General features: G+C 33.7%; 1 protein-coding gene across 5 annotated transcripts in view; it reads left to right on the forward strand.

The window, feature by feature from the left end:
• LOC148948857 (uncharacterized) overlaps positions 1 to 27980 on the forward strand; it is a 56635-nt gene that overhangs the window by 15423 nt on the left and 13232 nt on the right. For 3 of the 5 annotated variants that reach the window (XM_089094761.1, XM_089094755.1, XM_089094758.1), the window contains exons 2-3: positions 9792 to 9896; positions 16191 to 16294. In XM_089094761.1, the coding sequence (XP_088950887.1) occupies positions 9792 to 9896; positions 16191 to 16294 (209 nt within the window). Of the gene's footprint in view, positions 1 to 9791; positions 9897 to 16190; positions 16295 to 21395; positions 21551 to 24976; positions 25249 to 27980 lie in introns of those variants that run through there. The other 2 variants (XM_089094760.1, XM_089094759.1) reach the window with 2 other exon arrangements.

The following is a 27980-nucleotide window of genomic DNA, read 5'->3' on the forward strand; positions in this document are numbered from 1 at the left end:
GCACCTTCAACAAAATAATCACTCTAAAAGCAGTAGTCTCTTCATTAGTTAATATATGTTTTAGACCCATACATCTGTAAAAGAAGAAACATTTAAGCGTTTGACTTTATATTAAGTTCAAAAATTTATCAACAATGGAAATTGCTAACTCAGTTCACATCAAAATGGTTCATCTTATTGTTGGCATCCACTGTTGACTTTAACTTCTGATGCTATAATTTATCAGCATAATAGTATCGATTTTCCTTTGAGCACCATGAACAAAATAGCCACGGTAAAATCGGTTTGGTTACATAGTTTTCTTCATCACTTGCATCTTATGGCCCGCCGGAGTAATATAACTCTAGCGTGCTAATATTTTTTCGATTTGTGTCTTTACGTATGTTCCCTAAACATATTTAACTAGATGACTATAAATTGAAGCATCCGACTGTGTAGTAAATGGAAAATTTATACACACTAAGAGTTATTATCCCCGCTCACATTAAATTTGTTAATTTTCTTGTTGGCATCAACTGTTGACTTTAATTTCTGATGCCATACCTTTTCTGAATTATAGTATCAATTTTCCTTTGAGCACCATGAACGAAGCAGTCTCTGTAAAAGTGGTGTGGTTACGTAGTTTGTTTCATCACTGGATCTTATGGCCTGCCGGAGTAATATGACTCTAGGGTGCTTGTATTTCCTCGCTTTGTTTGTTAATATATGTTCTAGACCCATACATCTGTAAAAGAAGAAACATTTAATCTTTTAAATTTATATTAAATTTAAAAATGAATCAACAATGGAAATTGCTAACTCAACTCACATTAAAATGGATAATCTTATTGTTGGCATCCACTGTTGACTTTAATTTCTGATGACATAATTTTTCAGCATTATAGTATTAATTTTCCTTTGCGCACCATGAACGAAGTAGTCTCTGTAAAAGCGCTGTGGTTACTTAGTTTGTATCATCATTGGATCTTATGGCCCGCCTGAGTATCATAACTCTAGGGTCTTTGGACTTTTTCGCTTTGTTTGTTAATATGTCTTCTAGACCCATACATCTGTAGATTAAGAAACATTTATTAATCTTCTAAATGGGCATTAAATTGAAAATGAATAAAAACTGAGAGTTGTTATCACACCACACATTAAAATTGATCATTGCTATCTAAACTCATTTGCTTCGTTAGTTAATGTATGTTCTAGACCCATAATTCTGTAAAAGAAGAAACATTTAATCTTCTAAATGGACATTAAATTGAAAAATGAATCAACAATGAAAATTGCTATCCCAACTCACATTAAATTGGATCATCTTATTGTTGGCATCCACTGTTGACTTTAAGTTCTGATGCTATAATTTATCTGCATTATAGTATCAATTTTCCTTTGAGCACCATGAACGAAGTAGTCTCTGTAAAAGTACTGTGGTTACGTAGTTTGTTTCATCACTGCATCTTATGGCCCGTCGGAGTAACATGACTCTAAGGTGTTTGGATTTTTTCACTTCGTTTCTTAATATATATGTTCTAGACCCATACATCTGTAAAAGAAGAAACATTTAATCTTCTAACAGGACATTAAATTGAAAATGAATAAACAATGAGAGTTGTTATCCCAACTCACATTAAAATTGATCATTTATATCTCAACTCATTCTATTAGTTACTTAATATATGTTTCAGAACCATACTTATTTAATAGAAAAAAAATTTCATATTCTAAATTTGAATTACATTGAAAAATGAATAAACAAAGAGAGTTGTGATCCCAACTCACATTAAAATTGATCAAATCTATATCATCTCATTCGCTTCGGTACTTAATATATGTTCCAGAACCATACTTATATAAAATAAGAAACAGATAATCTTCTAAATGGACAGTCAATTGAAAAATGAATAAACAATGAGAGTTGTTATCCCAACTCACATTAAAATGGATAATCTTATTGTTGGCATCCACTGTTGACTTTGAATTTCTGATGCCATACTTTTTCAGCATAATAGTATCAATTTTGCTTTGAGCACCATGAACGAAGTAATCTCTGTAAAAGCGCTGTGGTTACATAGTTTGTTTCATCACTGGATCTTATGGCCTGCCGGAGTAACGTGACTCTAGGGTCCTAAGATTTCCTCGCTTGCTTTGTTAACAAATCTTTTAAGTACATGGATCTGTAGCAGAAGAAACAGTTGATCGTTTGACTGTGCATTAAATTGGAAAATGAATCAACAATGAGAGTTGCTATCCCAACTCACATTAAAATGGATAATCTTATTGTTGGCATCCACTGTTGACTTTGAAGTTCTGATGCCATACTTTTTCAGCATTCTAGTATCAATTCTCCTCTGAGCACCATGAACGAAGTAGTCTCTGTAAAAGCACTGTGGTTACGTAGTTTGTTTCATCACTGGATCTTATGGCCTGCCGGAGTAATATGACTCTAGGGTCCTTAGATTTCTTGGCTTTGTTAGTTAACTAGTCTTCTAGACCCATAGTTCTGTAAAAGAAGAAACATTTAAGCGTTTGACTTTATATTAAATTCGAAAATGTATCAACAATGGAAATTGCTAACTCAGTTCACATTAAAATGGATAATCTTATTGTTGGCATCCATTGTTGACTTTGAATTTTTGATGACATACTTTTTCAGCATCATATTATCAATTTTCCTTTGAGCACCTTGAACGAAGTAGTTTCTGTAAAAGCGCTGTGGTTACGTAGTTTGTTTCATCATTGGATCTTATGGCCCGCCGGAGTAATATGACTCTTGGGTCTTTGGATTTCTTCGCTTCGTTTGTTAATATATGTTTTAGATCCATACTTCAGTAGCAGAAGAAAAATTTTAGCGTTTGACTTTATATTAAGTTCAAAAATTTATCAACAATGGAAATTGCTAACTCAGTTCAGATCAAAATGGTTAATCTTCTTGTTGGCATCCACTGTTGACTTTGAATTTCTGATGACATAATTTTTCAGCATCATATTATCGATTTTCCTTTGAGCACCTTGAACAAAGTAGTCACTGTAAAAGTGCTGTTGCGCTGTGGTTACATAGTTTGTGTTATCACTGAGTCTTATGGCCTGCCGGAGTAAGATAACTTTTAGTTGCTAAGATTTCCTCGCTTTGTTAGTTTACAAATCTTCTAGAACCATGGATCTGTAAAAGAAGAAACATTTGCTCTTCTAAATGGACATTAAATTCAAAAATGAATAAACAATGAAAAGTTCTATCCCAACTCACATTAAATTGGATAATCTTCTTGTTGGCATCCACTGTTGACTTTAAGTTCTGATGCTATTATTTATCTGCATTATAGTATCAATTTTCCTTTAAGCACCATGAACGAAGTAGTCTCGGTAAAAGTGCTTTGGTTACGCTGTGGTAGTGCTGTGGTATATATATATATATATATATATATATATATATATATATATATATATATATATATATATATATATATATATATATATATATATATATATATATATATATATATATATATATATATTATGTTTAAGAGGTAATTACATGGCAAAAAAAAAAAAAAAAAAAAAAAGAAAAAAAAAAAAACTGTCGTCCTAATCCAGCAATTGAGACAAATGTGCACTTGAACGAGGTTTTGACCTTACTCATCTATCCAACTACCTAGGACCAAACAGTATAACCGAACTATCAACCAAATAGAAATGTCCAAATCCATGCAAAGTCGTCATCAATAAATGTAATATATATATATATATAACATTAAATATATAACAATAAATATATATATATATATATATATATATATATATATATATATATATATATATATATATATATATATATATATATATATATATATATATATATATATATATATATATATATATATATATATATATATATATATATATACATATATATATCTAGACCCCTACTTCTGTAAATTACGAAACATTTAATCGTCCAAATATGCATTAAATTGAAAAATGAATAAACAATGAAAATTGCAAGCAATGAAACTTTTAGAGGTTTTGCGAGTTCAGGTTGGTAGAATAGGTTTGAAAATTAATGTCAAGAAAAGTAATTCACTAAGGCTAGGAATAAGCCCAATTCCTGCTTACCTTCTCCAGAGCCAAGTTGTCAACAAATGTATTCACTTTACCACCTACCACGTCTTATGACCAACTGGTGTGGAATGATGCGGCATTTAACTAGAACCATATTTTACCGTGATGCCAAATTATCAATAAATCGATTCGCTTAGCCACAAAATTAACTGTTAAATTAGTTGATTATCTCTAAGTAATACGTGTGGTGACATTTTTCAATGGGAATTCCAAAAGAAAAAAAAATAATCTAATAGGGTACAGAACCTTTTGACCCTCCCCCTCCAGTTCACACAACCAGAACTAGCCCTTTATACTTTAACTACCATCTCGACCACCTTCCTTGGATTAAAGTGTATGTTTATGAAGAAATATGTTTCGGATGAGTCTCTGATTATTATGAGAGATAAGTTTCACCGGAGTAACTTTAGCAAGATTTTATTTTTCGACTGTCTTTACGTTTACTTTAAGTTGAAAACTAATTTTCAGATACCCAAAGGACGATGCCAAAAATGATCTGAAGAAGAATGATCGTCTTTTATTGCTTAACATATATTTTTGCATATATTTATAGCAAATTTTATTGCTATAAACATATATTTATTTTTAAATTTGAATTAATTTCCAAATATTTTTTAACTACTTTCATATGGTAAGTTAAAAACGGAAAAAAAGATAAAATAAAGAAACAGCCCTTAAGCTAAAAAGAAATCCTTGAATGTGGCTGAGGTAAGGGAGCCTTACTGTTCCAATAAGAGCTCAAAAATCCTATTCAATTAAATTAATTTTTTTATTTAAAAGTCATTTGCTTTTCCGATGTAGTGAGATATACAGCCCACCACAATGGTCTTTCCAATTCTATGTCAACTGGTATTATTATTAATCATTTTATTGTATATGTTATTTGCAAAGGCATTGTCAGGATTTAAACAACGGTGTAAATCAGAAAATAAGTTTTGCCTCATTTAATTGCTTATTTTTGCCTATGATTATCATATATAATATCTAAACATTATTATATTGTTAGGTATATAATATATATATATATATATATATATATATATATATATATATATATATATATATATATATATATATATATATATATTTATACTAATTATCTCTTTACAGTAGGCTATTTACTTTTGTATTTTTCGTATTATAGATATCTTAAACTGCCTTATTTGTGCGTTTAATATATTTCTTCTTTTTGCCTGTATTTTTTTTGTTTTTTTTTGCACGAACAAGGAAGGAGGTCTGTTTTTTTAAAGATTTAGTTCTTTTTGGCACGAACAAGGAAGAGGTCTTGTTTTTTCAAGATTTAGTTCATTTGTGAACGAACAAGGAAGGAGGATTTTTTTCCAAAATTCAGTTATTTTTTGCACAAGCTAGGAAGGACGCTTGTTTGAACAAGGAAGGAGGCTTGTTTTTTCAAAATTTAGCTCTTTTTGCACGAAAAAGGAAGGAGGCTTGTTTGAACAAGGAAGGAGGCTTGTTTGAACAAGGAAGGAGGCTTTTTTGAACAAGGAAGGATGCTTGTTTTTTTTTCAAACTTTAGCTCGTTATGCACTAAAAAGGAAGGACGCTTTTTTTTGTCAAGATTTAATTATTTTTTGCACTAACAATGAAGGACGCTTGTTTTTTTTTTCAAAATTTAGTTCTTTTTTGCACAAGCAAGGAAGGAGGATTTTTTTCAATATTTAGTTCTTTCTTTCACGGACAAGGAATGAAACATAGTTTTTTTTCAAGATTTAGTTCTTTTTTGCACAAACAAAGAAGAAGACTTGTTTTTTCAAAATTTAGATCTTTTTTGCACTAAAAAGGAACGGGGCTTGTTTTTTCAAGATTTAATTCTTTTTTGCACGAAAGAGGAAGGGGCTTTTTTATTTCAATATTTATTTCATTTTTGCATGAACAAGTAAAAAGGCCTGTTGTTTTTTTAAATTTATTTCTTTTTTGCAGGAAAAAGGAAGGAGTTTTTTTTTTCAAGATTTAAATCTTTTTTGCACGAACAAAGAAGAAGGCTCGGTTGTTTTCAGGACTTGCTGCTCAGCTTTTGCAAGATTTACAATTGATCTTGCAATTAATCCTTTAAAGTGAACACTGTAACGATAAATTTTCTTTAGAATGATCTTTCTGTGATTAGCCCTACCCCCCCCCCCTGTAATGTCGACTAGCATTATGAACTTACTGGGTGGTGAACGTATTGGTTGAAAAATTAAACTAATTTTTAGCAGGATTTATTATTTTTCAAAGAATTTATTTATCTTATGCGCTTGTATATATTGTATGCCCTTGAAAATAAACCTATGAAGCTCGTATTTTCTTTCAATATTTAGTTCGGAAGGGATATAAAGTTCAGTTTATCACCCTTGGGCTTAAATGGTGCATGAAACTAAGAAATAGTGGACTAAAGCAAGGAGGTTTTAGGGTAGACAGAACATATACATAGAAGTAGCAATCCTATGAACGAAAAACTGGGAACCATCCTTGGTTGTTGGGTCTTTGGAATTGAACAAGAAATCTAAAGTTTTGGTACCTTCTTTTCCCAACTGTGCTTTCTCAGCCTTAGGCAGAGATAGTAATTTCGGAATTTTTCGGGTGGTCTTCGAGTTTTAACTTTTTGTCCTAAATTGACAACGAGCATCAATAATTTTGTAGATATGTATATACATATATTGTTTCTCGAAAGGTTTGCAGATAATAGCTTGAGTTTCAAAATTGTTTGTATGATTGAACCGCTCAACTAATTGTGTTTGGTAAATTTTGATCTTATTCACATTTTTCCTCTGTATCTGTCTTTCTCTCTCTTCCTTTATATCTCTTTCTCTCTCTCTCTCTCTAACATTCTCTGCTAAATCTGGAAAATGCAAGATAATTGAAGTCATATATCAACAAAAAATTCAATCTTTTCAAAAATGAAAAATTTGAAATTATAGACAGGTAGCAAAATGTAAGGAAATGTTGCACACATTTAGGGGGCTCCAAAATAAGCTTTGCTTGTAGTGGAGTAAACTTGATTAGAGCTTTGGTTGCCGAGTTGCCTATAGCGTTTCCGCTGACAAGTTGCCGGATAAGTATTTGTTGCTGTCTATTTTAAGATTTTTATGCCCCCCCCCCCTGAAATTTTGTCCGACCCGTAAAAAAGAAACAAAAATGAATTTAAGCTGGTTTTTATGTATTTTGTAAAAAAAATTCCCCCCCCCCAAAAAAAAAAATAGCGTCATAAACGAAAATCTGGGATACGCTTCTGGTTGTAGGGTCCTTGGAATTCAACAAGAAATCTACAGTTTTGATACCTTTATTTTCCAGCTGCATTTTGCTAACCTTAGGTTAAGATAGCCATTTTGGAATTTTTCGGGTCACCTTCGATTCTATATTTTGTCTATATTGACAATAAGCATCAATAGTTGTATTAATATAGTTGGATATTGTTGTGTAATATTCTTGTCGGTATTGTCGGATGTATAAATATTGTTGTGTAAATTTAAGCGAAGGAAAAGAAACAAAATAAGAAACAGTGTTTACAGTTCGATTAGAATATAATTTATTTATTTGATTATTTCTTTGTTATAAATCAATATTTATTTTTAAATTGAATTAATTTTCAAATATTTTTTACTAATTTGATATAGTAAGTCGAATGGTCGTGCTCAAGGCATAACAAGAATAATCTGTTTTACGAAATAGATTAAATTTTGATGATTCATAACTTCAAATAAAATAAAATGCAATAGTTCTAAAAAATAAAAAATCATTTTTAGGGGGTGATTTTAAGAGGCTTAAAATTGCTGTCGCAAAAAGAGTTTAAAAACGGAAACAAAATAAAATTTACTTTCAAATCCAAGAGCCTTGAATTAGTTTGAATTAGTTGAATTAGCTATTTTTTTCTCGAGAATAAAGACTGTAAGTTTAAACTGCAATATCTAAGGTTGTTTAATTAGGAGGTTCATATTAGGAGGCACTTGCCTGAGCTTAGAAGTATATTTTCCTGATGAGTGTTATTTTTGGAAGAGTGTCATCTGATTATTATGAGAAGTAACTATTACCTGAGTGGTATTGAAAAGTTTCTTTTTCCTGGGCCATTTTTTTAGCTACCATAACTTAAAATCTGGTATTTCACACACCTGGAGTAATTTGTCAAGAACTATATGAACAAGATTAATCTTTCTGATTAGCTCAAACGTTGTTGCCAGTTTCAAGAAAAGAACCAGCTAAGATGTTTGTTCTAAGAAAAAACGTTGTTGCCAGTTCCAAGAAAAGAACCAGCCAAGATGCTTTTACGTCAGAATATTTCTTGTTATGTCTCCATCTGCAATTCTGTTGCCAGTTTAGAGCGGTTGGCTCTGAAGAATCAATTGTTGCAATTTTAGCCACATTTCTGTTGTTGTTGTTGTTTGGGGTTTGACGCGTTCGACCAATCAGTCATATGCGTTCGTATCACTCGATTATTCTGTGCCTTCTGTAATCACTAGCTTGCTTGGGTGTCACTTTAGTCAATATTCATTGAGCCATGTCAGGTATCACTTATTGTGCCTTTGGTAGGGGGTCATTCACCTGTAGCAAATGCCTGCGTCAAAAAACAAGAATCAGAGTAATTCAGCACTGCTTTGTCATAAAACAATTAAAATACAATTGCAACACAATTAAATAAATAATGTCAATATACAACATTCCTGTCACATACGTCAACTAAAAAAAAAAAAAAAAACTGATAGAACATAGATAAAAGGAAAAAATATACAAATTGTGATGACTCTAAAATGAGCTAATATAAGGGTTTAAAAAAAAAAAAAAAAAACACATTTCTTCCTTCCTTGCTTTCTATTCTTCTTTTTCTTCCGGCGACGGAAGAAATGTACATCATTTTTGACGTACAATTATCGTCAACTGTTTTTATTCTATTTGTGATTTACAAAGTCATTCTCAGAGATTTAAACATTACAAAAGTGTATATCAGAATATAAATTTTGAAATAACATTAGATTTATAATAATTTATTTGGTTCTTCTTTTTTCTTCATTTAAATTTACATATTTTGCATACTGATTGTCATATGCAATTTTTGAATATTAATGCATTAATAAATTTTTAGTATATATATTTACTTTTACTAATTATCACGTTACAGTATTCACTTTTGTATTAAAAATATTATGTATTATCAGATATTAACTAGTTTAGGACTTTTTTGGCGTGTATTAGTTCATTTACGAGAATATTTGATGTCTGGAGCAGTCTGGAATGATTGCTGCTTTCATTATTATATAAGTGTTCTAACATAACCAGACAATTGCTGTAACTCAGTATTTCTAATTGGATTTGAGACTGGGTATATTTTTGCATAGGTAGAATATAGATGGCTGTATTCTATTCTCGCGAATTAAGACTATATACTTTGACGGCCACATCTGCTCAGCTCACCCTAGGATGCTCACTAATCATAGAAGACAATTTCCAATATAGATACCTCAAAAAGTATATTTTTTCAAAATCTAGGAGGGTACAGAACCTCCGGCAACCCTCCCCCTCCTTTCCCCAGTTGACATGACCATCTTACCTGGATTAGAATTATATATGAAGAAATATGTTTCGGATGAGTCTCTGATTATTATGAGAGATAAGTTTCACCTGAGTAACTCTAGGAAGATTTTCTTTTTCTGACTATCTTTACTTATCTTTACCTTAAGTCTATATTTATTTTTCAGATATCTGAAGCACGATGCCAGGAATTATCCGAAGAAGGATTGTCGTCCTGACTGGTTCCGTGTTTTTGTTGACTCCGAAGAAGGTTACCAGCTAATAGACTTTTTGTAAGTTTATCGATAATTTGTATTATGACGATGTCTTTGAAGTACAGTAATATTGCCAGTCTAGAGAGGGGGGGGGGGAGATTGGTGCCCCATAAATTAGTAGTTGTATCTGAAAATGGTTAAATTTAAGCGAAGGAAAAGAAACAAAATAAGAAATACTGTTTACAGTTCGATTAGAATATAATTTTATTTATTTGATTATTTCATTGTTGTAAATCAATATTTATTTTTTACTTATTTGATATAGTTGTTCGAATGCTTGCGTTCAAGGCATCACTAGAATAATTGGTTTTCCGAAATAGGATAAATTGTGATGATTCGGAACTTCAAGTAAAATAAAATGCAATGGTCTTAAAAATAAAAAAAAATTTAAGTGGGCGTTTTTACTACTAATACTACTCCCTTTTTACACCCTCCCAGGAAGTTACCATTTCCTTTAAATCTTTCTTAATGACGTCTTCCCACCCCAGACGGCGACGACCTGCTTTCCGTTTAGCCCTAGACGGTTGGCCGAAAAGGACAATCTTCGACAATCTGTCATCCGCACAACGTGCCCTGGCCATCTCAACCTTGCTTTCATTATAGCCCTAGAAAGCGGGATTGAACAAAATTTTTCGTATAGCCTACTGTTTGAAATATGGTCTGTCAGCCGGGTTCCCAGAACAATCTGTAGGCAATTTCTCTAGAAAACATCTAACAAATCTTCATCCGTTTTTCAGAGCACTCATGGTTCAGAACCATACTTGATAACTCTCGGCACTGTAGCTTCTAATATTATAATGCTGGTTTGCAGACTTATCTTCCTATTCTTCTAAACTTTTTTTAACTGTGAAAAAATATCCTGAGCCTTGGCTATCCTACTTTTAACATCTTCACTGCTCCCACCGTCTTTACTAATAATACTACCAACGTAAATGATTTTTTTTTTTTTATATATATATATTGGATAATTGTGGTGTGCGCGGACCGGTGTTGGATCTAGTTAGATCTTATCTTGATAAGAGAAAGCAACAAATAAATTTAGGCAATTTCCCCTCCGCCTGTTTCTCAGTCTTCGAGGATTAGGGTTCCTCAGGGCTCTGTCCTAGGTCCTCTGCTTTTTCTATTTTATACAAATGATATTCACCACGCTTTGGCAATCCCGTTTCTCAACACACATTTTGCTGATGCTACGGCATTTTCACTTTCTGAGAGGAAGGACGAGGAGTTGGAGGCGGAACTGGATACTGGATTTTCTAATGTTCTTGATATCTTGATTGTCCTTCAAATTGTATTGCTTTGAATTTATCGAAAACTAATCATAATTTACAGCAGAAAGTCAAATATCTGCCTCGTATTATCCGATTTACTTCTTCAAAGTATCTGTTATAAATATTTCGGGCGGAAACGATAAGTACCCTGGACTTGCAATTGACGAAAGATTATCTTCTAAAACACAAATTCAAAATCTACGTTTAAAGATTTAAAGGTGTGTTGGTTTAATGCAAAGTTTGAAGTATTATTTGCCCTACTTTGCTTTACGAAGCATTTACTTTGCTCAGATTCAGTCTTATATTAATTATTGTTCTCTAGTATACTTGTATACATTTAAAAGCCATATTGAACCAATACAGATTTTACAAAATAAAGCCCTAAGAATCTTTAAACTTTTTATTCCGTAACCTATTGCACTTCCAAATAAGTCTTCTACGGTATCCTTATGTTCTTACCTAGATATGCTTCCAGTTTCTCAACGATTTGCCTTTGGAACAATTCTTTTCAAATTCAATTATGACATTAAGAAATTACCGCCATATTACCTCAATCAAAGTTTGTTCTCCCCATCACAAGATTTACATAATTATAACACTCGACGTAAAAAGAGTATCTACATTGACAAATATAGTACTGAGAGATCTAAATTCGCTCCGTTTGTGTCAATAGCCCGGTGCTGGGATGCTCATAAGGATCTTATTGACAAATCTTCTTTTATTCAATTAATAAAAAGGAATCTTAAATTTCATTTAGTTCAAGATTATCTTTAATTTAACGTCTAATTAATAAGACAAAGTTATTTGTACGGTTTGTTGCTTTGGGTGAATGTGGGCCTCTTGGCTATCTTCTAGTTTTAATTTATATTTAATAATATTGAATTTTTTCATATTTATTTATGAATCCTGGGCTAGCTGCTACTTTCATGTTATTGTTGTGCTATTGTATCTTTGGCGTTGTGTTTATCTCTGAACTGTAACGCAATTTGTTATTGTATCTTAGTCTTGTCCTAATCTTTCAAGTGTGTCTTCCTTTTGGCCAATGTCAAATATATACATGTATATGTGAATAATAAAATGATTGAACTTGAACTTGGAAGCCAAACAGTCTCCTTTTGGCTTTAAAAAAACTCATCGTGGATCCTTTGCTTATTTCTCTGTTTTTTCGTCTTTCGAACCGTAATTGAATTGAACAAACTAAATGAGGTTTAAGGTCAGGGCAGCCATATTAAATTATACTATTATACCTTGCAACGTTAATTATCTGGAAATTATGCTTTTTATTCTTTAAGACAGCTTGGTACTACATGATTTACTCGTGTCTACATTTAGTTTTAGTCTGTAAAAAACTTGTTTTATTCTTTTGTACAATGTTGTACTCAAAAACCAACAAAGAGAAAAAATCTCAAAAAAAAACAAACAAACGAGACTGTGGCCAGTGGAGAGAAAAGAAAACACAAATGCAAAACAACGCGGGTATTTCGCCTTTACCCAAACAAGGCGTCTTCAGCACGAAAGGAACACAAGAAGAACAGGATAAAAAAAAACAACAAGATAAAACTGAAAACCCAATAAAACCACCACCAAAAAAAAAATAATAAAAAAACTTATATACAATTAGCGCAAACTGATCCACGTAGGGAAAAGATGCTATTATAGAGTTACTTCAGTGAGGACACCAGAGTAACAATTCTTTCGGGCTGAAGACGCCTTGTTTGGATACAGGTGAAATATCCGCGTTGTTTTGCATTTGTGTTTTCTTTTCTCTCCACTGGCCACAGTCTCGTTTGTTTTGTTTTTTTTTTTAGATTTTTCTCTTTGTTGGTTTTTGTCATGGCTGACCAGTTAGGCTTAAGATATTTCAATGTTGTACTCAAAGCAGTATTCGGGGGGGGGGGGGGGTACCGTATTTTTCCAACTGTGCTTTCGTAGCCTTAGGCAGAGATAGTAAGAATTTTTCGGATGACCTTCGAGTTTCAACTTGTTGTCCTATATTTTGTCTATATTGACAACAAGCATCAATAATTGTGTATATATGTAAATACATATATTGTTTCTCAAATATAGGTCCTTTTATTTTTGCAGATAAAAGCTTAAGGCTCAAAATTGTTTATATAATTTGAACCGCTCCAACTAATTATATTTTGTAGATTGTGATCTTGTTCATATTTTTTCTCTGTACCTGTCTTACTCTCTCTATTTCTTTATACCTCTTTCTCTTTCTCTTCCATTTTCAGCTAAATCTATAAAATGCAAGATAATTAAAGTCATATATAAAAAAAATTCAATCTTTTCAAAAATGAAAAATTTGAAATTATAGACATGTAGTAAAATACAAGGAGATGCTGCACACCTTTAGGGGTTCCAAAATAAGCTTTGCTAGTGGTGGAATAAACTTGATAAGAGCTTTGTTTCGCCCAGTTGCCTATAGCGTTTCTGTTGACAAGTTGCCGGATAAGTATTTGATATTATTTGTTGTTATGAGGAGTTTTTAAATCTTTTAGGGGCAAATCCTATTATTCTCGGATTCCAGGGGACAAACACGTGAAGAATCTTATTTTAAATTATTAGGGGGCTTTGCAAGGGGTGTGTATCAGATTAGAAAGAAACGATTCTTTTAATTAGTTCTTAAGTCCATGGACGGTGTAAAAGCGAGTCAAATCCAAGCTACATTTAGTCTTTTTTTCGTTTTAGAAAGTAACTATTTCTGGTTTATTATCCTTTCAATTTAACCACGGTACTTATTTATGCTAAAAAGTAAAGGGCAAAGCAATGATCAACAAATCTGAACAAACGATGGAACAAGCCCATGGACATTGATAGCTCATAAATCATTGATATTGTTCTCTAAAAAATTTATTTTCAAGAAAAATTTATTATGTGTTACAATTTATTTTCGAATATCCATGTCAATAATAGCAAATTTCATAGCTATGGTCTCTTCATATATGGAGTTTTTTACCCTCCACACGGTAATCTTTAGTAAAGGCCGAAAGATTAACTCCATATATGGAGTTAATCTTTCGGCTTTTACTAAAGATTACCGTGCGGAGGGTAATGGGTCTTAATACATTTCTGAAGTAGAAAGGCAGACTAGCCCCAAGTCTTTACTCGGTACAACACAGAGCCATATCTTAGCTACCCAAGAAACCACTTATTTCTTTGGGGTACCATTTGTTCATCTAGATACAGTATTTGACATTAAATTCCTGGAAAGACCGGGAATTTCTTGGTTTTTTTATTTTATTTATGTGTCGTTATTTATAATCATATAATTAAAATTTTCTTTTGTGCAAGCCCTCTTGGAGCAGTCGGCTCGCGCACTTGAATGAAATTGTGATTGGACAACTTTCAAGTTGAAGTTAGTCATTCGTGCCTATCCGGGGCCATTTTTCTTAGTTGTTTTTTTTCCAAAAATTGCAGGAATTTTAACCTATATCCCTCCAGTTGTAGCTTAAAACACTTAAATTTGAGTGAAGGAAAAGGAACAAAAATGTTAAATATTGTTATTTGCCCTGTTAATTTTAATTTTATTTATTAAAATTTTTCATTGTTATAAGTCTGTAGTTTTAAAATTCAATTAATTTTAAGCTATTTTTACTATTTTAATTTGGTAAGTTGAATTTACGCTTTCAGGACATCCCTAGAATAATTAACCTTACAACATAGGATAAATTGTGATGATTTACAACTTAAAATATACAAAAATGGAAAAAACATAAAAGTAATCTTCTCAGAAGCCAAATCGGTTTAATCTAAATCTAATGTCATTTGTTTGAATTTTCTTATGTAGCAACTGATTGCCTGTTAAGCCTAAATGTTCACAGTAAACAAGAAAAAAAGAAATCTAAAGAGTAAAAGAATAAAAATAAATAAATAAAAAGATTAAAAAAAAACAAACTTAAAGATGATTTCGAAAAGCCTGTTTATCATTGAGTGATTATTTTATGACTAGTTTTGTAACTTATTTTAAAACATAGGATAAATTATATCTTTAAAGATAACTTGTCTTTACTACATAGGATAAATTGATAAAATTTTCAACTTAAAATATACAAAAACCGAAAAAACATAAAAGTAAAAGAAATCCTTTGAAGTAAAAGTCCTTTGTGCTTAATTAGATTTATATATGCTACTTTGATGTAACAATGTACATACAGCCCACCATAAAGGTTTTTTGTTTCTATGTCAACTATAATTATTATTAACCATTTTTATTATATTTGTGATGTACAAAGTCATTGTCAGAGATTTAAACATTACAAAAGTGTATATCAGAATATACATTTAGAAATAACATTAGATTTTGGAATAATTTGTTTTGTTCTTCTTCTTTTCTTTATTTAAATACATATTTTTGCATACTGATTGCCATATGCAATGTATGAATATTAATGCATTGTTAAATTTATATTTATTTATACTAATTATCACATTACTGTATCCACTTTTGTCTTAAAGATATTACGTATTATCAGATATTAACTAGTTTAGGGTTTTTTGACGTGTATTTGTTCATTTACGAGAATATTTGATGATTGGAGCAGTCTGGAATGGTTGCTGCGTTCACTATAGTAAATGTTGTAAAATGGTGTTCTTTGAAAATAATTGGGACCAGACAATTGCCGTAAGTCCGTTTTTAACTGGATTTGAGACTGCGTATATTTTTGCATAGGTAGAATATAGATGGCTGTATTCTATTTTCGCGAACTATTACGACGATCTCTGCTCTGCTCACCCTAGGACGCTCACTAATCATAAAAAACATTTTCCAATGTTGATACCTCAAAAAGAATATTTTTCAAAATCTAGGAGGGTACAGAACCTCCTGCATCCCTCCCCCTTCCCAAGTTGCTACCGTCCCCTCCTTTCCTCAGTTGACACGACCATCTTACCTGGAGTAGAAGTGTATGTTTATGATGAACTGTGTTTCGGATGAGTCTCTGATTATTATGAGAGATAAGTTTCAACTGAGTGACTCTAGTAAGAGTTTCTTTTTCTGACTGTCTTTACTTTTACGTCGCGTCGATAATTCGTTTTTCAGATACCTGAAGCACGATGCCAGGAATTTTCTGAAGAAGGATAGTCGTCCTGACTGGTTCCGTGTTTTCGTCGACTCCGAAGAAGTTTACCAGCTAATAGACTTTTGTAAGTTTATAGATAATTCTTATTGTGACAATGTCTTTGAAATACAGGAATATTGCCAGTTTAGAGAGAGAGAGGGGGGGAGGTGTTCCCCGTAAGTCAGTAAAATCAGTAGTTGTTAAGCGAAGGAAAAGAAAAAAAGTAAGAAATACTGTTTACATTTCGATTAGAATCTAATTTTATTTATTTGATTATTTCATTGTTATAAATCAGTATTTATTTTTAATATTCAATTAATTTTCAAATATTTTTTACTAATTTGATAAAGTAGGGGGAATGCTCACGTTCAAGGCATCACTAGAATACTCGGTTTTACGATATAGGATAAATTGTGATGATTCACAACTTCAAATAAAATAAAATGCAATAGTCCTAAAAATAAAAAATCATTTTAAGTTACTGATTTTAAGGGGCTTAAAATTGCTGTCACAACAAGAGTTGAAAAACGGAAACAAAATAAAATTTATTTTCAAATCCAGTAGTCTTGTACTAGTCGCATGTAGCTGTTAGTATTTTTCTTGAGAATAAAGGCTGTAAGTTCCAACTGAAATATCTAAGGTTGTTTAAGTAGGAAACTCATAGTACTTGCCTGAGCTAAAAGTATATTTTCGTGATGAGTGTTATTTTTGGAAGAGTTTCTCTGATTACTATGCGAGGTAAGCATTACCTGAGTGGCCTTGACATTTTTTTTTCTTTTTCCCGGGCCATTTTCTCAGGTACCATAACTTAAAATGTGGTATTTCACACACCTGAAGTAATTTATCAAGAATTATATGAACAAGATTAGTCTTTCTGATTAGCTCCATCGTTGTTGCCAGTTCTAAGAAAAGAATCAGCTAAGATGCTTCTACTTCAGGATATTTCTTGTTATGTCTCCATCTATAATTCTGTTGCCAGTTTAGGGTAGTTGGCTCTGAAGAATCAACTGCTGCAATTTTAGCCTCATTTCTTCCTTTGCTTTCTATTCTTCTTTTTCTTCTGGGAACCAGAACTTGGAAGCCAAACAGTCTCCTTTTGGCTTAAAAGAAAAGTCATCGTGGATCCTTTGCTTATTTCTCTTCTTTTTTTTCTTACGGGATTAAACAAAAAAGTTAAAAAAGAAAAAACAAAGTTTTTTCAACTGAAAGTAAGGATCAATATTAAAACTTAAAACGAACAGAAATTATTACGTATATGAGGGGGTTTGCTCCCTCGTCAATACCTCGCTCTTTACGCTAAAGTTCGAATTATATTCCAATTCTTTAAGAATGACCCCTGAATCACAAATACCGTTTAATTTGAATAATTAGCTCTTTTGTGAGTACTAAAAAAAAACTTTAGCGTATAGACGTGAGGTATTGCCGAGGGGGTGAACCCCCTCACATACGTAATAATTTCTGTTTGTTTTAAGTTTTAATGTTGCTCCTTACTTTTAGTTGAATAAACTTTTTTGTTTTTTATTCAATTTCCGATCGTTTTTTTTAAATAATGCTGGGAAATCTGTCGCCCCTTTCATGGAAAAGCCCCTTTCCCCATGAAAACTTCCTCCATGGAAAGGTCTCACGTAAAAAATCCCCCCGACCCCCTCCCCCACCCGACAAAAATCCCCCTGAAACATCTGTATACTTCACGATAACCAATACTCTAACCAATGGGCAAAGTTCATAACTTGCATCCAGTCTCCCGGAGACTTTAGGGGGATTAGCTCATCCTCAAAGACATGGTTATTAGATTTTTCGACTATGCTGAACAAAATGGCTATTTCAAAATTTTGATCGGGTGACTTTTGGAAAAATGTGCTTGGGAGGGGGCCTTGTTGCCCTCCAATACTTTTGTCACTTTAAAAGGGCACTAGAACTTTTAATTTCTGTTAGAATGATCCCTTTCGCAATATTCTAGGACTCGGGGACGAATCTCCAGCATTTTTATTGGGGGGGGGGGCAAGAGAGGTCCATATCCGGATCAAAGGGGCAGTCAAAGGGCATGGAATTTATAATAATTTTTTTCTTCACATTATTGGAGGGCAACTGCCCCCCCCCCTTGCCACCCCCAAACGACGCCCCTGCTAGGACCACTGGGTCGATATGATCACCCCTGAGAAAAAAATAAATAAAGAAACACGCATCCCTGATCTTTTGTCTGGCAAAAAATACAAAATTCCACATTTTTGCAGATAGGAGTTTAAAACCTCGACTGTAGGTTTCTTTGATACGCTGAATATGATGGTGTGATTTTTATTAATATTTAGGGATTGTTTTCCTTTTTTGAAAATAAGGCAAATTTTCTCAGGTTCGTAACTTTTAGTCTTACCCTGATGGGTAAGACTAAACTTAATGGAACTTACTTATTTAAAATCAGCATAAAAATCAGATTCTTTTGATGTATCTATATGAGCTAAAATTCCGTTTTTTAGAGTTTCGGTTACTATTGAGCCGGGTCGCTTCTTACTTACAGTTCGTTACCACGAACTGTTTGATACGAGCTTGAAGCTCATAATTGTTTATATGTTTGTCGTGTTTGTTTTTTCTTTGTACCCAATTTAAATTTGAACCGCTCCAAATAATTGTGTTAGGTAGATTGTGATCTTATTCAAATTTTTTATCTGGTTCTGTCTTTCTCTCTTTATTTCTCTTTCTCTCTCTCTCCCTCTCTCTGCTAACTCTGGAAAATGCAAGATAATTGTAGTCTAATATCAACAAAAAATTCAATCTTTTCAAAAACGAAAAATTTAAATTAATGACAGGTAGGAGAAAGGGACGATTATTGCGACACCTTTAGGGGGGTTTCAAAATAAGCTTTACTTGCAGTGGAGTAAACTTGGAACAGTAACGTCTAGGAACAGTATTTTCAACTTAGAATGTTTCTCTAAAAGGAGGAGTTTTGAGATCTTAGGGGCAAATCCTGTTATTCTCGGATTCCAGGGGGTTTCTAGCCTAATACTACCAAAGATTTTAGTCTCTTTAGTTTCTTATTTTGTCTAGAAACAATGCTTGTGGTAAAGGGAGAAAGTGATTCAAGAGACATTGCTCTGTGTAAGAGACCGAGACAAACACCTAAGTAATCATCTATTTTATTATTAGGGGGCTTTGCAAGGGTTATTTACCGGTTTGGTAAGAAACAACTCTTATATTTAGTTCTTAAGTCCTTGGACGGTGTAAAAGCGAGTCAAATCCAAGCTACATTTAGTCTGTTTTTTCGTTTTAGAAAGTAACTATTGCTGGTTTATTATCCCTTCAATTTAGCCACGGATTTTATTTAGGCTAAAAAGTAAAGAGCAAAGCATTGATCAACAAATCTGAACAAACTTTAGAACAAGCCCATGGACATTGATAGCTCATAAATCATTGATATTGTTCTCTAGAAAATTTATTTTCAAGAAAAATTTATTATGTGTTACAATTTGTTTTCGAATATCCAAGTCAATAATAGCAAATTTCATTCCTATGGTCTCTCCATATATGGAGGATATCTTTCCGCTTTTGCTAAAGATTACTATAGGGAGGGTAATGTGTTTTAATAAATTTCTGAAGTAGAAAGGCAGACTAGCCGCAAGTCTTTACTCGGTGCAATACAGAGCCATCAGCTACCCACGAGACCCCTTATTTCTTTGGGGTACCATTTATTCATCTAGATACAGTATTCGACATTAAATTCCTGGAAAGACCGGGAATTTCTTGGTCTGTTTATTTTATTTATGTGTCGTTATTTGTAACCATATAATTAAAATTTTCTTTTGTGCAAGCCTTCTTGGTACTAAGGCATGAAATCGGATGAAATTGTGATCAGACAACATTCAAGTAGAAATTAGTCATTCGTGCCTGTCCAGGTCCACTATATTTAGTTGTTTTTTCTTTTTTTTCAAGAAATTGCAGGAATTTTAACCTACATCCCTCCAGTTGTAGGCAAAAATGCTTTAATTTGAGTGAAGGAAAAGAAACAAAAATATGAAATACTGTTAATTGTTCTGTTAAATTTTTGTTTTATTTATTTGAATTTTTCATTGTTATAAGTCTATGTAGTTTTAAAATTGAATTAATTTCGAGCTATTTTTTATTATTTTAATCTGGCACTTTGAATTCTCGCATTCGGGGCATCGCTAGAACTATTATCTTTACGACATAGGATAAATTGTTATGATTTTCAACTTGAAATATTAAAAAACGGAAAAAAAATATAAAATTAAAGGAAATTCTTTGAAGTGTAATTGCTTTGAATTTAATTAAATTAATTTTCTCAATCCAAAACTCCTATGCTTCTTTGTTGTTGCAAGGTATACAGCCCACCATAAAGGTGTTTTTGCCTCTATTTCAACTAGACCCTGGCGCCGCGCCGATAAGGAAAGGCCGGCGGCGACGGGGCCAAAAATAGCAGTAGTTGCGCGCCGCCGATGATATTTTCGCTCCGACATTGATCGCGCCGCCGGCGCGATCAATGTTGACTGCAAACGTTAATGTTTTCATCAGTCTTTCTTAAATATCCAGCTTGAATTTACAACAGATTCGGGCCTATTCGTGAGTTAAAAACTTCGCAAGTCGCTGGCTGAACGCTGGTCTTCTTCGTTATTCATCAAGAGAAGTAGAAATCTGTTAGAAACGAAAAGGCTGTGCCAGAACCCTTGCATAATAGTTGAAATTATAGATGATAGGTTCGCCGTGGCATTCAATAAGATCAAAGGAATCTAATTGAAAGGGAGCACACACAAAAGCCAAATTAGGCCATTAACCTATGAGAAATCCAACAATACCCGAAGACGATGAACAAGTCCTAATGGGGGGCCCTGGGTCTATCAAAATATTTTAATGGTTTCCCAGGGAATTTGATATCATTTTCTTCTGTCTACGCTTTCAATTGAAAAAACATTCAAGGTATCATTTAAAAAAGATAGCCCCCAACCCCTCCCCTTCTGGATACCGCCTTGATAGGATACCCTCTAGTGTGCAAGACGTAAGTTACCCCTGGGTAACTTACCCATTAATGGTAAGATTTAGGTCAAACTTACTGGTAAGTTTCATAAGTGGTAAATTAAAGTTTTTGATGAACAAAATGTTCTCAATTGAAACAAATTCATCCCTAAGAGAGATGCCACTTCACTAAAATCTGTCGTATATTTTTTCTCATTCATCAGATTCAATGCTCGAGTCATACCCCTTTCAGCTTATGCTGATATCCCGCTGTCAGACTGCCTTTTTGTCATTTCCTGTCTGAGTAAAAAAAAAAAAAGAAAAAAGGGGGTACGCGATGAGTCAGTCAGTGAATAAGTAAGACTTTCATAGCAGAGGTCAATTTAATTTGGTGAGTTTTTGACTTTTGACTCAAATTCTTTGTTTGGCTATATTTTACGATAGAATAAATAATCAGTGAATTATATATCCGACTATAATGTGGGTAATAAGGCCTATTAATAAAAAATATTCCCGTCCAATTTCTTCTAATCTAGCATTGCAATGGTGACGCAGCAGCAACTAGTGCCTAAAATCTTTGCCAGCATCCCACTGGATCTTTAATTATGTCCGAATGAAGTATTGTCATAAGGAGGTTTCCACAAAATCAAATTGAATGTTTTCTTTGAAATCTTGGTCTTCAAATGGATACTTCTGCTGGCTTTTGCCAATATTTTGACTTTTTACCTTATTTTACGATCTTAGCCAAGTCTGCCTCCATCACTGCATATGTTTATCAAATAATTTTCATGATTTATTGCATTCGTTAGTATCGGGTAAAAAAATACGCACATTTAATTTTTGATTTGTTAATCTGCTATTGTTACCAGCTTTTATTCTGCTCGGTTGACCCTGTCAACAAAGAGTGGCTATAAAAAGAAATCATGTTAATAGTAATTGTGTTACCAAAGCTTTCTGCAAACATTGTGGTTGTTCATTAGTAAAAAATACTTTTTGCCAAAAGCATCACCTTGCATTATATGAAAAGGCACCAAGTAACATCCGTGAATATTATGATGTGCAGAAATCATCCATCCATAAGCGATGTGCTGCTGTAACAAAGAAGCGCATGAAGAAGGAGTCGCGTGAAAGAGGCAATGGTTCAGAATCTGAAGATGTCGGCACTGATTCCAACAGTTGTGACGAAGGTTGCTCTAGTCAAGTTCCAGTACTTTCAAATGCTTTGGCTGGAGCATCATCGCTTCTTAGTACTTCTGGGTCTTCTGTTTCGACTCTCCTTGTTTGTTCAGGCTCCCTACCTCTTCCTTATGAAAACTAAAGTGGCAGAGCAACCAAAACTTACATGTATCCAAAAAGTGACCATAGAACAACAGGAAGCCTGCAACAAATGTTTATGCATACAATATACCATTCGCTGTGGTCGAAAATGAATATTTTGCATAGATGATGAGAGCTATAAATTCAACTATGAAGGAAATTTTGGATCATAAAGTGCAAATCAAATACCTGGATGAATGCTTTGCTGAAAGCACGCTTGATATTAAACTGGAAACTGAGAACTGCAAAACAGCCAACACTCTTTGTTCTGATGGATGGACAAATATTAGACAGGAACCCATTTTTAACTATGGCCTTGTCACTAAAGCTCTCTTCCTTGAATCAGCAGAAACTGGTGACAAGCAGCACACTGCGCAGTTTGTAGCTGATGAACTAACTGGAACGAGTTGCTAAAGTTTGGTGCCCTGCTATGACTGGAGACAGAAATGCAATGATATGGATTGACACCATTTGCCTTGATAATCCTAGCGTAAATAAACTAGCTACCTCGCTATTGAAGCAAAAATACCCCCATCTTCAAGCCATTGGGGGAAACTTTCACATTTTGAATTTACTTGACCGGGATACTATGAAAAGCTTAGATCAGTGTGTCAATAATATCTTTAAGGTCATCACATATGTTAGGTCTCATCGCATGGCTTAAGTTGTCCTTAACGAAAAGCAGATTGCACTTCTTGACAAAACTATCAGTCCAGAACTACCTATCAAAACTCGCTGGGGATCAATCTACTAATCTATACGCTTCATGAAAGAGTTGTGGGAACCTTTACGCTCTATGTCAATTAATAGAAGGTGTGATATAAATGAGGGCATTCTGGATATCAGAAAACTGCTTTTCAATGATTGAAACTGGATCAATTAATATCCTGTTTGAAATTCTTAAAGCCAATTTCACTTGGATGCCACTTCTTTGAAGCAGAGGAAGTTTTTGCTTCGTGTGTCATCCCCTACTTCAATTTGCTACATCGGGATTTCCAGGAGACTGAACCGTTTTTGCCAGTCTCAGAGGCCGAGGAAAGGAAAACCCACAAGTACCTAGAAAAAAGGAGGATATTTGTATATGATCCCTCCCTGGCTGCAGCTACTCTACTTGATCCGCTTTTTGATGCAAACTCACTGGCACGGGATTAGTTTACGGGTGCATTAAGTCAAATCAATGAGCTTGCTAAATTTTTCTACCAATTTTGGAAGGATGGTGATTCATTTAACAAAAGATCTGAAGCTGACTTTGTCAGGGTCTTGAACACAAAACTCTGTAGCTACATCTCCAAAAGTGGCCGATTTCCGAATCATTGTACTTTGAGACTGCCATAGCTGTTGAATCGGTAGTTTGTTGGTGGGCTTTTTTTGCGAAGTTGGTGCTTACGGGAGTGGCTGTCATCTCAACAAGTTTTGTTACCATAGCCTCCTGCGACAGACTCTTGTCAGGTTATGGACTAGTACAGACCCACTGTAGAAACCACATCAAGCATAAAACAGCAAACAAAATTCTAATGGTTCGTCTGTCACTCAATAGCAAAAAAATGAGCATCGCCATGCAGCTTCAAAAATGCCTGGAAATCGACGTGAAAGGCCGGAAGGGGGATTTTCACGCTACCATCATGTCTTTCTATCTCTCTATCTATCTATGTCTTTCTATATGATAGTGGGGATGGTCTGGTGGAAGATGATCTGCCAGACATTGCGTTTGAAGATGCACCAGATGAGGAGGAGGAGAAGCAGCTGCAACAGCTCTAGGATATCTCTTATTATCCCTTATAAAGAATTATCTGAAGCCTAAAGTGCAATTTTTTATAACTTCCCCCGTGCAAACGAAGTAGGAAATAAACAAATAAAATGATGCAAAACTAATATTTTTTCCTATCAGTCTATCAGAGAAGAGAGAATGTTTTCTTTTAAATTCATGAGTATTTGAAACTTACCACTTATGCGGTAACTTACAATAACTTACCAAAGTTAAGGGTAAATCTTGGGCACTATGTGTATAGAGGCAATTGGAGGGGGAAGCAACATGTACTTGGGTATTATTTGGCAGACACAGGAGGTGGCTATACCAGCAAGTTGTGCACTGGGAAAGCTGTATCAAGAAAGGAGTTTGTAAGGTATGTGACAGGAGGGTCCGGTTGGTAACAAAGTTAGTCCAATGAAGACCCTCAATTCTTTGAAGGTGTTTGGTTTGAGCAACACCAATGATGTAGAGAACAGATTTTGGGGCTGGCCATGTTTCTGCTCTATACAGTAGCATGGTGCTGCTTGAAGTGAATTATAACAAACAAGCAAAATATTATGTAATAAAACATAAAAATAAGAAACCAATGGGAACAGAAAATCTTAGACATTGAAGAACCATTCTCCTACATGAAAAATAAATATATGACTACACTGCTTGTCATGTAAGAGGGTAGCTTTTTAATATTTCTGTTTTTAATTTTATTAATTTTAATTTTTTTTTTTTTTTTTTATATAGTTGAGAAGGGTGGAGCTGTTGAGAAGTAATGCCATCTCTAAAATTAATGGAAGTGTCTCTAGTTAATTAAAACTATATAAGTATATAATATTTATGTGGCCAATTAATTGTTCAGACATTGAAAAGGAGTTAGTGAGTTAAAATACAGACGTAAAAATTGATGGATATTTATCACACACTATGTTCATAAAACCAAATTGACATTTACAAATAGACAAATGGAAAATCCTATTAGTTTTGCCAGAATTTGAATAATAAAGCAAGTTTTTTTACTGAAAGCAAGGAGCAACATTAAAACTTAAAACCGGCAAAAAATATGCTGTTTATGAGGGGTGTTTCCCCCTCCTCAATACCTTGCTATTCATGCTAAAGTATTCTATAACTTGAAAAAAGCTTCTTATCAAAATGCTATTGTATTTCAGGAGTTGTCGTTAAAGAATTGGGCAACTAAGTTGAACTTCATAGCATAAAGAGTGTGGCATTGAGGAGAGGGCAAGCCCCCTCATATACAGAATTATTTTTGCTTGTTTTAAGTTTTAAAGTTGTTTCTTACTTTCATTTGAAAAAAATCGTCTTTTATTTAATTTCTTATTGTTTTTCAAGTAATGCTGAGAAATCCAACTTCCCTCCATGGAAAATACCCCCCCCCCCTGGAAATTTTTTTACAATCGTGAAAAAACGTAGATTTTACTGCATTTATCCGTTTTCAAGTAGTCTATATATGAAAGTTAAACAGTTGAAGCACTAACCTGTATGTATGTGTAAACAAAATTTCTGAAATATTTGACTACTAAACTCTTTTCTTTCTGGTTCTTGTCAGATGTATCTTCGGGAAATTAGAATCCGGTATTTTCGCATTGTCCGGGCCTCTCTAAAAAGTCAACTTTGGTTAATGCTAATGAAATAAAATAGTATGAATGTATAATAGTTTAGAAACAAATTTGGGCTATATATTTGCACATTAGGGGGGGGTGAGGGTAAAGCATTGCATATATTAAATACGTAACCTAACCTAGGTACCTTTCCCCCCCTAAAATTCAAAAAAAACACAGTTTAATATCGTATACGCAATGCAAACCAAGCTATCATTGCCTAGTCTATAGCGGTTATCATGTCAAAAGCGGGTTTTATCATTGCCTTCTCTATAGTGATTAAGCCGAGAGGCCCGGATAATGCGAAAGTACCTGGAATCCTCTGCATCGTCATACTGCTAGTTGTTGCATTTTTGTTCCCACACCATAGAAGTAAGTTCAGCTGTACCTTTCAAGTGTTACTGGCCAACTGTTACTTTGAACTGAAGTAGAAAGGCCTTATTGACTCCAGGGGGGGAGGCACCATATATGGGCATAGAGTCCCTAGGGAGATGGAACACCTGTGCTGTCAGTCATTAATCAAATTGTTTCCGGGGAAGTTAATTAATGTCTGACAGGTGACGTCAAGTTAATTAATGTCTTTGATGTATTTCCAAAGAGATTTGTTTCCGGGCAAATGTTTATTAATACATGAGAGAAGATATCGTGATTGATGTATTTTTCACAAAAGGGGAATCAATTTGTTGCTTCTAAGGAGACTTATTGATTCACGAAAGGGAACTTAATTTATTGTTTCCAAAGAGAATTGTTTTCAAGCGAATATCTTTTAATGTCTTTGGAGTTCTAACAAGGGAATTGTTTCCGGGCGAAGTTTGTGATCCTAGCGATGAAGTGTTCAGCACACGAAAGGGATTCTTAGTATTTTTAATTATGAGAGCACAGGTATACAAAAAATAAAAAGAACTCGCTGAAATTAAGTTTAGGGATTATTTGGGCGAAACCGTTTTAGACATTTTATGGAATTATTTCGGCGAAACAGTTAGAGACATTTTAAAAGATGATTTTAGAAGATGTTTTAGAAGAGGTTTTGAGTGTGGTCGTTATAATACACAAGTTCCATTTGAACAGTGTTGTGAGGTCCCATACCCCAACCCCAAAGGGCCCCGATCCCCCTTCCCCGACCCAAAGGGCTCCGATCCCCCTACCCCAACCCCGAAGGAAGCCCCCGGTCCCCAAAGGGCCCCCGGGCTCCCAAAGGGCCCCCCCAGACCCCCAAAGACCCTCCCCGGGCCCCCAAAGAGTCCCCTCCATATTTTTTAATAATTTTTTAAGGCTTTATTATATCATTTCAGAAAAAGTTCCTTTCTTAATGTCCATCCTAAACCCATTTTTCAACTTGAAGTACTTATCTTTTTCACCTACAACTATACTTTACAGCTTTTTGGTTACCTCAACACCAAGAAATACTTTTCAAAGACCATTTCAAAACAAGTTCTTTTCTTAGTGACCGCCCTAAACCCATTTTCCAACTTGAAGTACTTATCTTTTTCACCTACAACTATACTTTACAGTTTCTTGGTTACCTCAACACCAAGAAATACTTTTCAAAGACCATTTCAGAATAAATTCTTTTCTTAGTGACCGTCCTAAACCCATTTTCCAACTTGAAGTACTTATCTTTTTCACCTACAACTATACTTTACAGCTTTTTGGTTACCTCAACACCATGAAATACTTTTCAAACACCATTTCAGAGCAAGTTACTATCTTAATGTCCCTCCTAAACCCTTTTTTCAACTTGAAGTACTTATTTTTTTCATTCACAACTATACTTTACAGCTTTTTGGATACCTCAACATCAAGAAATACTTTTCAATGACCATTTCAGAGCAAGCTACTTTCTTAATGTCCCTCCTAAATCAATTTTACAAGTTCAAATACTTATATTTTTCACGCACAACTATACTTTACAAATTTTTGGATTACACAACAAAAAGAAATACTTTTAAATTACCTTTTAAGAGCAAGTTACTTTCTTAATGTCCCTCCTAAACCCATTTTCCAACTTGAAGTACTTATCTTTTTCACCCACAACTATACTTTACAGCTTTTTGGTTACCTCAACACAAAGAAATACTTTTCAAGGACCATTTCAGAGCAAGTTACTTTCTTAATGTCCCACCTAAACCAAT

The sequence above is a fragment of the Artemia sp. Qi Xiang Cuo genome, chromosome 9, assembly GCF_049724085.1.
Source record: "Artemia sp. Qi Xiang Cuo chromosome 9, ASM4972408v1, whole genome shotgun sequence".
Lineage (NCBI taxonomy): Eukaryota > Metazoa > Arthropoda > Branchiopoda > Anostraca > Artemiidae > Artemia > Artemia sp. Qi Xiang Cuo.